General features: G+C 41.4%; 1 protein-coding gene across 1 annotated transcript; it reads right to left on the bottom strand.

The window, feature by feature from the left end:
• Positions 1 to 449: 449 nt before the first annotated feature.
• On the bottom strand, positions 450 to 4,553 carry LOC131233915 (large ribosomal subunit protein eL43z). The gene is made up of 5 exons (XM_058230764.1): positions 4,425 to 4,553; positions 1,680 to 1,719; positions 1,513 to 1,601; positions 871 to 953; positions 450 to 783 (listed from the first exon to the last, which is right to left on the bottom strand). The coding sequence occupies exons 1-5, from the start codon at positions 4,425 to 4,427 to the stop codon at positions 720 to 722; spliced, it is 279 nt and encodes a 92-aa protein (XP_058086747.1). The 5' UTR covers positions 4,428 to 4,553; the 3' UTR covers positions 450 to 719.
• Positions 4,554 to 10,728: the final 6,175 nt, after the last annotated feature.

The following is a 10,728-nucleotide window of genomic DNA, read 5'->3' as shown; positions in this document are numbered from 1 at the left end:
GGGGCATGCATGCTCTTCCCAAACCCAATGTAAAATTCCGGGGATACTTTCTAATTTTGAGGAAGATCTTGCAGGGATATTCGTCACGCTGCACAAATGCACCCAAAGGCCTGCTCCCTGAAATCCCACATGTAGCATCTAAGCCATCCATCGGGTGGGCACCACTACATAGTTCCCCAGTCGAAAACTAGTGTATGGAACAAAAATGATCAGTTGACCAAGGTTTTTAGCTGTCTATTTCAGGGAGTGGCCACGTCAAACTGATGACCTGCTTGGATACCCCGGGTGCTATTTTGTCATGGAGGATCCAAGGAAACTGGGCCACACGTGCATTTTCCATGTAGTATTAGCAACCCTATCAATTTCAAGTACCATGACATAAGCCTAGAGCAATCTGGACCAAGGTCAATGCCTGAAGGGATCATTCGTGCATATGCGGAGGCTGATCATTACTATAAAACGAATGCTCAATTTATTTGTATCTCATCCATAGGATCAGGCCATCAAGCTCCAGCTAAATTCCTAAAACTCATGACGATTTACTAAAGCCAACTCAATATAAGAGCTCTAAATGTTCAAAGACTAGTAATCATCCCAAACTAACAAATCAAAATTTTGGTCCCATTACTTCGCATTCAGAATCCAAACTAGTAATAACCTCAAAACATAAAAACACAAGAAAATCATTGCAAAGCTGATTTGTGAGATCACAGGTCCAATCACCCCTCCGTCTGCTCCCTAAGCCTTCTGATTGTGCTCCGAACAGTAACAGCACTGGCGGTACTGGAAACGGACATTAACAAACACCTCAGCAACTAAACAACTGAAGCATGGGAACACACTAGGAGAGGAAATGGGAAGATATCTTACTTCAATGTGTAAGCACCTCCAGCTTTCACCTTGCCACAATCCTTGCAGCCCCAGATTCCAACAGCTTTCCTCTTCACGGCATACTGCATGCACGCATTGATGATGTAGTATTGAGATGGCTTAATTAGGAGAGTTACGTGAATGGGATCCAGGCTGTTAATCAGGTAGGAACTACCTCATATCTGCTGCGACTCAAGATTTAGGCTAGTCCAGTTGGCACACATACATGAACTGTATGGCTAAGAGGAATTTAATCGAGAGTCTGCATTCATCGTACAAGTCGCAAGCTTGACAACCAGACCAACATGCCTGGATCTCACATATGTGCCAGCATGAATGGAATGGTAAGATCATACTCATGCTGAGTAGAGACTTAGAAAGACTACTAGACCATAATCAAGGTGTTCCAAAATGGTTACATGACAGTAATGATGGTATCTGTTACTCGTTACAGGGCTGTAACAGCAGTTACCGAAAAAAATTGCTGTTACAGAGCGAAGATGTTTTTTTTTTTAATATAAAAAAAAAAAAACTGCGGTGGATCATTACGGCCCATATCATAACGGTAACAGAAGTGGCCGTTACAGCCACTTACGGTTGTGGAATACCTTGACTGTTATATAAGAGTGGAGGATACAATACCTTCCCACAAAACTCGCAGAAGTATTTCGCATGTTGACTCACTTCCATCTTTTTTATCTGCTTCCTCAGACTGGCACCATATCTTGTGCCTGAATCACCACAGTTGGGATGAGTACCAATTTTTTGGTCAGATAACGACGTAGGTAACAGGTAATGCTAGCACTTACCATACTTCCCCACAATCCCAGCCTTCTTTGTTCGCTTAGTCTGCAATCACACCAAATGCATCAACAAGTAAACAGACATCTGTTATAAAGTACTAGGTGAACTGGCACGTGCAAAGCCCGTGGAGAGAGGAAGTGAGAGTGAGAAATGGGCGTGAGATACTTTGAGAGGGTGAGAGAAAAATAGAAGGAGAGAAAATTGGAAGGAAAGGATGTAGTCACATGAACAGAGAGAGAAGGTTATTGAGGCGCCCGTCCACACTTTTTCAATAGTACAGATCATATAGCCTATGATCAATAGGCTATACAACCATCTTGTGGGGCACACTATAGCTGGTAAGAAAGTTCCATGGATCCAATCCCCTGATTGGATATCAGGATTGTAGTTAATCACTGGCTGCAACCATGAATTTAAGCAGTTTTGGAGTGCAACACACCAAGGAACTGAAACCTGTACAACTACACCATATCACTAGGTACTCTATATCAATGCATTTAGGTCAGTTTCATCCCATATTGGTATGGTGACTCGTTTCGTTTCATACCGTAACCAATATAGCTCAAACAATACTGGGTCATATTGGATGGTATTCCATAACATGGCTGCAACATTTACAAAAATCCAACCAACAGTTGATTTTCAATGGGCAATTGTGACCATGATAACTTGATCAGTGTTGTTTAGTGTATAAGCCATCTATTGTAGGACCTAATATATGAACTATCCAGTTCTCATAACAGGAGCTCTGTGTATGGAGATTGCATTCTTGATAACCCAGAAGTATGCGGCACTGGCTCCTTCTCATGAGAAGATTACCAAAACAAATAGCTCACATTATCTGAGACCAATCATATAAAAGAACTATTCATTTTCCATCAATGAGGCACTAGCAGAAATGCCTTGAAACGTATATATGACAGGCGATCTTACCTGCACCTAAATGAGCAACTCGGCTGGCTAACGTGCCTATCACGCAAGGGACATCCAAGCCATGCATAATGCATGCCCCACCAAGAATATCGCCTGGCACAAAACTAAAGCTCGGTCTAGTCATCAAACAGTGCATACATGTTGCTGAATCAGAACATCCCGATGTCCTGTTAGAACTCTCCATTGGTTTTGTACAGTGTGGTTTGATTGATGAGTGGACCAGCCTGACCTTTGTGTCAACGCCCTTATCCTCTTGCAGGAGAATGTATCACAATACTTTGCAATTGTATAGATAAAGAACTCCGTTTTCTCTTTCGACAAAAGGAAATTAAAACTTCTCCATTCAATATTCCATTCCTATCAGTCACGAAGTGAATGATGATTGCGACAACAATAGCTGCTAGCTAATACCACGTGCATGTACCCTGCTGATCTACCCTCACGAACACGGGCCAATATGGCGCAAGTATGCTTGATTCAAGCTTTCCATCAGGAAAGCGGATTACGAACACGGGACAATATGGCACAAGTATGCTTGATTCTAGCTTTCCACCAGGAAAGCGGATTACGTGAGACTCCGGCATCACCCAAGACAGTGCAGCCCTTACTGTGGGGCCCACCTTAATGTCTGTATTATATATCCGCACCGTCCATCTGTTTTTCCAGATCATTTTAGGGCATTATCCAAAAATGAAGCAGATCCAATTATGATGTAGACCATATCATAGGAAACAGTGTTTATTGACCATTAATGGGCCACAAAAGTTTTGGATCAAGATGATATTTGTTTTTCCCTTTCATCCAGGCTTATGTGACCTTATCAGCAGATTGGATGGTAAATAAACACTATGGAAACATTAAGGCGTGCCCTAAGAAGTTTTTAATGGTATGACGGTCAATCGTCACTGTTGCTTATGGTATAGTCTAGCTGATAATTGGATCTGTTTCATTTTTGGGATAATGCCCTAAAATGATCTGAATAACAGATGGATGGCGTGAAGGCATCACACAGACATCAAAGTGGGCTCCACCGTAAGGACTGCACCGTCTTGCGTGAGGCCCGGGATCTCACCTAATTCGCTCTCTTCCATCAGATGAACTATACTGTTTAGATCTTATTGCCTAAAATCAAGCCATTTCAATGCTCAGGTGGGCCACAGTTACAGAACAAATGGACAGCTATGAAAATTTGTTATAACCATCTATTTTGCTTTGCACATGGTGGCCCACCTGGGGAGTGAAGCAGACTCATTATCTCATCAGTTTGCCCCGCATGAGGGAAAGCTCGGATCTCGAACATGTGGACTTGATGTAAGGAATATGCAGGGCAAGACATGCAGTGATCGGGACCGTTGATCTGGTGGCCTGCAGTGTGGATCGGCTATTTCACAAAGGCAGCAGTTATTGGACAACTCTGACCGTCCAGTTGTAGTGAGTTTCCAACTGTTCCATGTAGACCATTGTTCTAAGAGTTCCATTTGCAGGTCGATTATTAGATGGCTAAAACCGTCCAAATCTCGTTGATTTTAGGGAAACGGCCTATCAATATGATGGCCACCAGACTAACAGTTCCGACCTACACTGGGAGGGTAGTGCATAGAATATCTATACAACGCTAGCTGCATGCAAGCATTCCTCAGCCTCAACAACAACAAAAATTACAAGGAAAAAAATAACAACAACAACACCAACAGCAGAAGCAGCAACAACAATGGAAACGGGGAACAGAATCAGCCGTTCTATGATGCTATCTGTATGAGTAGTATAAGGGCGTTGAGCAGAGATGAGCATGTTAAGGGATTAGAATCGGAACGTACCATTTCTTCGCCCTTGAATGTATGCGAGGAATGGAAGAAACGGCGGGGAAGATGAAACCCTAGATGTCGTTCCTTGGCTTTCAGAAGGGAGCTCTTATTTTTATATCGCAAGGGCCCCTGTTAAGAATGCGCGCAGTGCGTAATGCGCACCCCGCCTTTACACGACACTAATTGCGTGCGGACCCAACACCATGTAGCTGCGTGGTGTCAGGGCTCTGTGGGGCCCACGTGATGTATGTCTTTTATCACTGCCGTCCAACCCGTCTTTCCATGTTATTTTAAAGGAATAAGCCCAAATTGAAGTATATCCAAATCTAGCGGATCACAGCACAGGAAATAACCAAGATTGAATGCCTGATATTTGTGTTTCCACTGTGTACAGGTTTGCGTGACTTTTATAAATAGATTGGATGGGCAATAAGGAAGAGGATTGGCTGGTGTACCACACATCAGCTATATAGCTGGTGTATTGACGTCCGCAAGTTCCCTGGGTCTGAGGTATGTGTTACATCCAAACCGTACACCAGCTATATAGCTGGTGTATTGACGGCAAGTTCCCTGGGCCTGAGGTATTTGTTATAATCCAAACCGTACATTCATTTGGTGAGCTAAAAATAAGATAGATCTAGCTATCAAGTAGACCACACTGAAAAAAACAGTGGGGGTCTACCATTGAAACCCTTTTTAGGGTTATAGAAGTTTTGGATCAATATGAAATTTTTTTTTCCTCTTTATTAATGTTTTTGTGACCTTATGAGCATATCGGATGGAAAATGAATGTTATAGTAGGCCGTAGGAATTATTTAATGGTGAAAATCATTATCTCCCCGCTGCTATTTGTGGTATGGTTCAAATGATCTTTCGATATGATTCATTTTTTGTATAATACTCTAAAATGATCTCTAAAAAGAGATGAACAAGGTAGATATAATAAATACATTAATGTGGGGCCCATGTAACTTTGATCTCCTTTGAATGGTTCATACACCTCAGAGCTCGAGGAGACACGGTGCTCGACTTCACACAACATGTACCTAAAGCAGCTATATAGCTAGCATGTGGTACACCAGCCAATCTGCTTCTAACAAATAAGCATCATTACGGGCAATAGGAATGTTTCAACTGTGGATGTCATTACACCTGTTATCTTCGATGGTTTGGTGCACTTGAGCTTTGGATATGCTTAGATATAAGCACATGCCCAAAAATAACCTCACAAAATGGTTTGGCAGTGTGGGTAAACACACACAGCATGGTGTACCCTGTAAAGTCTTGTTAAGGTCACCGTGCAATTGACGTCCCCCAAGCAATTTATTGATGAGCATGACTCATCGGTGATGCCAATTTTACTATGCTTTTATAAAATGAAATTGTGCATCAAAAGGTTTCACAAGATCTAATAATAACATGGGTGTTGCTGGTACTTCGGTTTGCTTTCTGTAATGTGTAATGTGCGTGGGTTTGTCAGAATCAATAAAATAGCCTGATCCAAATCGATTAACCTTGACCACATGCTTGAAATAAGCATATATGTTTAATAGGAATATATATATATAGAGATTATGAGAACATTGATTACTTACTCAGTTACTTACAGAATTTTTATAATGATCGGGCGATGATAAGAAAGTAAGCGTCATCCTCTCAAGATGAGTTTTTTTTTTCACTTTCACAAGTAATAATTTTTAGAATACTAATGCAATGAAATGAAATGAAAAACTCACAATCATTTACTAAAAGTAACTACAAAAATACATCTTTTGAAATAACTACATGATATTGGATAGAAAATAAATCCAATATATAAGCATAGATTTAAATTACAAGTAAAGATTATATCTAAGAATTACTGCTACTTATAGGATAAGTTGAGATAAAAAAGTAAATTTGTTTGGTTTGATTTATAGATGATTCATTTATTATTTATAGAGTTTGTCATGCAGCTTATTCTTCCAAATCCTCGTTTCATTATTACAATGGTTACTATGATAGAAAAAGTCTTTCTCTATGTCATTATTTTGGTTATGTTTCTCTTTTACAACTGTTCCTCTCTTGTCGCCTGAGCTTTGCTCATTTTAGTTGTCTTTTGTACCTCAAATTGTTCGACCACATTTCTGTCTTTGCTTGTTGGATTTTTGAGTAACTCGATAATATCACTTTGTCAACCATCCACTAATGTATAAAATTCAACTGACAGCGAATATGGTTTCACAAGAAGCAATCCAAGTATCTTGAAGATCTTTTTATTAAACTCCTATTTCTCATATAATGTCACATGTTGCTCTTTAATTGATTTTTCTAGAATGGTCATAAATAAGGTACAACATGTGTGACATTCACTCCATTCATCAATTACACTAGCTCATGATAAGATATAAGGTCGGCAAGCAAAAGGGATGAATGCACCTACCAATGATATCTTTATAAGGCTCTAAAAGTTTTAAATTGAGTTGATATTTGTGCTTTCCTTTCATTCCAATATGAATTGTTAGATGACTCTCATAAACTTAATGGTGAAGATTGTTCATCTTAACTAGTCATTAATTTCCATCACAAAGAATGAGACAAAGATATTGGTTATTTGAACTCGTCGAAGGTTCCTTGCTCTTGCTTCTGTGGTAGACTCACATGACTTTCAACATGTAGTCATGGGTTGAAATCCCATTGTGGTGTAAGTGTGACAATACCTGCATTAAAACCTAACTAAGGTGCATCATTGAAATAATGTATCTTCGTTCTCCTAAGGAGTATCATCTTAACTTGAGATTCTTTGCCTTATTCGGATTGATTGCCTTACTTGGATTGATTATACGCATGTGGATGCATGATGCATTAGTTTAAAAGTTTACCTCCCAAATTTATAGAAAAAACTTTATCTTCAAATATTGTGGGGGGTTTATGATGATGTATGTATGACATAGAGCACAAAGGTTTTATTATCACAAAAGTAGGACTCTCCAAAAATCATATCAATCCAACCATTTTATGAGCCAAAAGTGAACATGTTTTAGAGTGGTTGTCCATTGTTTTCTATGCTATGGTCTAATTGATAGTTGTATAGGTAATAGTCTTTGAAGATCCCATCATCATGGTGGGGCCTCACTCGATGCATAAGTTGGATCATATCAAAACAACATGGTGGGCCACACTAGAAAGTAATGGATAACTTTAAAAAAAGCTTTCACTACACATGGCGAGCCCCACACACACACACACACACACACACATATAGGAATGCTCCCATGCGCACCTTCTTATGTGAGCACCTATGCGCACCTTTGCACATGTGTCATGGGCACATAACCTGAACGGTCCACGTGATGCGACACCCCTTGAAACCGTGTAGGGCCAACTTCTAGCCCGGTATAAAACTCTATTGGGCCATAGAAAAGAGAAATGCAAATCATGGGAGGAAATTGTTTCCTTTTTCCGTGGCCCACCAAAGTTTTGTATCGGGTTGAAAGTTGGGTCAATAGGCTTTCAAGGGGTGACGCATCACGTGGACCGTTTAGATTTTTTGTCCATGACACGTGTGCAAAGGTGTGCATGGGTGCTCCCGTAAGAAGGTGCGCATGTGAGCATATATATATATATATATATATATAATGGAAGTCATTCTTGCGTTTTACTCCAAAACGTAGGCTAATACAAGACTCACGTGAGCTACGCCATATGGAATGGCGTGAAGTCATTCATAAACGTCCAATTCATGCTGCATTGCTGACATGAATTGTAGAATGTCATGAATAATTTCAATGTGTCCCACCCTCCATGTGAGGCGCTATGGATGAATGGATTGGATAGCGCATATATATATATATATATATACCGTGATGGGACCCATACACAATTTGGCATGTTTCCCCATCCCAGATGTTCCCTTCTAAGGGTGGCAATGGGCCGGGGGCCTGTCCTATCCAACGTGCTTGTCCCAACTTAGACGAGGCTTGGACCTATTATTGGAAATGGATTGGCTACTCCGGTGCTCTGTGGGCCCCACCATGATGTATGTGTTTCATCCATTCCGTTCATCCATTTTTACAGATCATTTTAGCGCTTTATGACATAAATGATAGGGATATAAATCTCAGGTGGACCACACCACATGAAAACAATATTGATTGGATATCCACCATTAAAATCCTCCTAAGGCCCACTGTACTGTTTATTTGACATCCAATATGTTGAGTAGGTCATAAATACCCAGATGAAGGGAAAAAACAAAGATCAAATTGATCCAAATCTTTTAATGCCCCCCAAAAGTTTTTAATGGTCGACGTTCATTCAACACTGTTTCTTGTAATGTGGTCCACTTGAGATTTGGATATATTTTATTTTTAGTCTCATACCATAAAATGATCTAGAAAAACAGATGGACAGCATGGATGAGACACATACATCATGGCGGGGGCCACAGAGCACCAACCATCAGCCTTTGGCAGGTGGCAGGGGGAGTAGCCAATCCGTCTCCCCTATTAGGAGCCTACCATGCACGCCGCTCAAATTTATAGTGAGCTCAGGCTCAAGTCATTCTGGCCTGACCTGTACCGATTGGACCTGACTTCATTCCTTTAAGTGTCTATTTCCTTTTGCACATGTGGCCTACTTGATCAATGGATAACTAAAAGAACATTTAAGTGGGAAAGATGGTTTTAATCAAATTTCAAGGGACACCCAGATACATAGCTCAACTGGCAGACTGAGTGGATATACCTGGTTTCAACACTTGAGGTCTCGGTATCGATCCCTAAATAAAAAAAAAAAAAAAAAAATCAAATTTCAAGGGGAGCGAAGTTGGCCCAAGCCAATTAATATTTTTTGGGCTCAGGCCTGGGTGTATTATGCTGGTCCCATGCTGAGCTTGGGCTTTGGGCTTAGGAAGTTTTCAACCATAGGAATTTAATTCCTGTTGCTTCCTGTGGTGTGGTCCACTTGAGTCTTTAATTTGGTTCTTTTTGAACTCATGTCCAAACTGGCCTTTCAAATTGGATGGACGGTGTGGATAAAACATATACATCACTGCGGGCCCCACAGATCCCCTGACAGGACCGTCCGTCTCTATGGCTAGGTCTGGTGGGCCAGGATAGTACCCTATCTACGCCCCTCAGTAAGGAGCTTATGTCGACTCGAATCGTGGCCATTCCCCCTAACGGCATACGCCTCTGCTGGCTCCACTATCCAGCCACAGACCGTGGCTTGCTGGCTACCATGGCTCTTGGTGTATGGCATGCCTCCAGGTGGGTGGGATCCCTGACTGTGGGCCCCACCGTGATGTACAGGCCTTACATACACGCATTGAAAACTCATCTTAGGCCACGATGCAAAATTTGAATTAGATCCAAATTTCAGGTGGACCATAATATAGAAACAGTCGTGATTGAATCTCCACCATTAAAAACTTCATGGGGGTCCACAGGGATGTGTATTTTCCATCCAACCTGCTGTTAAGGTCACAAAGACGGAAGTGGATTATATACTGAGTAACTCAGAGGGGAGCCAATTGGCTCTAAGATGTGGGGCCGCTTCTCTCTTCCAAACGCTAAAACAAACATCGTTAGCTTCTCCCCTTCTCTCTCTTCCATGTGAGGAAACGTTGAAGAATCTACCGCTGCTTAGAAAGATTTCAATTGTACTGAGTAAACTTTGTTGGGCCCACTATAAATGGATGTAGTCTATTCACACCGTCCATCCATTTTTCAAGCACATTTTAATGGTTGAGACCAAAATTGAATCATTTCAAATGCTCAAGTGGACCATGGAACAGGAAACATTGGGAATAATAATTTCCACTGTTGAAACATCACAGTGGCCCTTAGAGAGGTTTCAATGGTGGATGTCATTATCACCGCTGTCCTTTGGTGTGGTCCGCTGGAGATTTGAATTTGCTTAATTTTCTAAATCATGCAGTAAATTTATTTGGGAAAAGTTATTAACGGCGTGGATAAAATCCTTAAATCACGGTGGACCCCACAGAGCCCTGCCCAGACAGATTACCATCCGAGCGGGGGTAGGACGCAATCCGCTTCCATTGCATACCGGGTAATAGGGGTGCACATCGAACCGGACCGGAACAGACCAAACGGTCCGGTTTGGTACAGTTCTAGAGTGCATCGGTTCTGGTTCCGGTTCCAAGAATCAAAAAACCGATTACAACGGTTCGGTTCTCGGTTTGGGGGTATGTAGAACCGAACCGAACCATAAACCGATCCGTAGAACCGAACCGTGGATCCAAACCGCGGAACCGAACCGTGGAACCGAACCTTGAACCGAACCAAGAACCCTTTGATTGTTTCCATCTTTAACT

Source organism: Magnolia sinica, chromosome 18 (genome assembly GCF_029962835.1).
Source record: "Magnolia sinica isolate HGM2019 chromosome 18, MsV1, whole genome shotgun sequence".
Lineage (NCBI taxonomy): Eukaryota > Viridiplantae > Streptophyta > Magnoliopsida > Magnoliales > Magnoliaceae > Magnolia > Magnolia sinica.
Note: the sequence above shows the minus strand (reverse complement) of the source record. Positions and strands in the feature narration are given on the sequence as shown.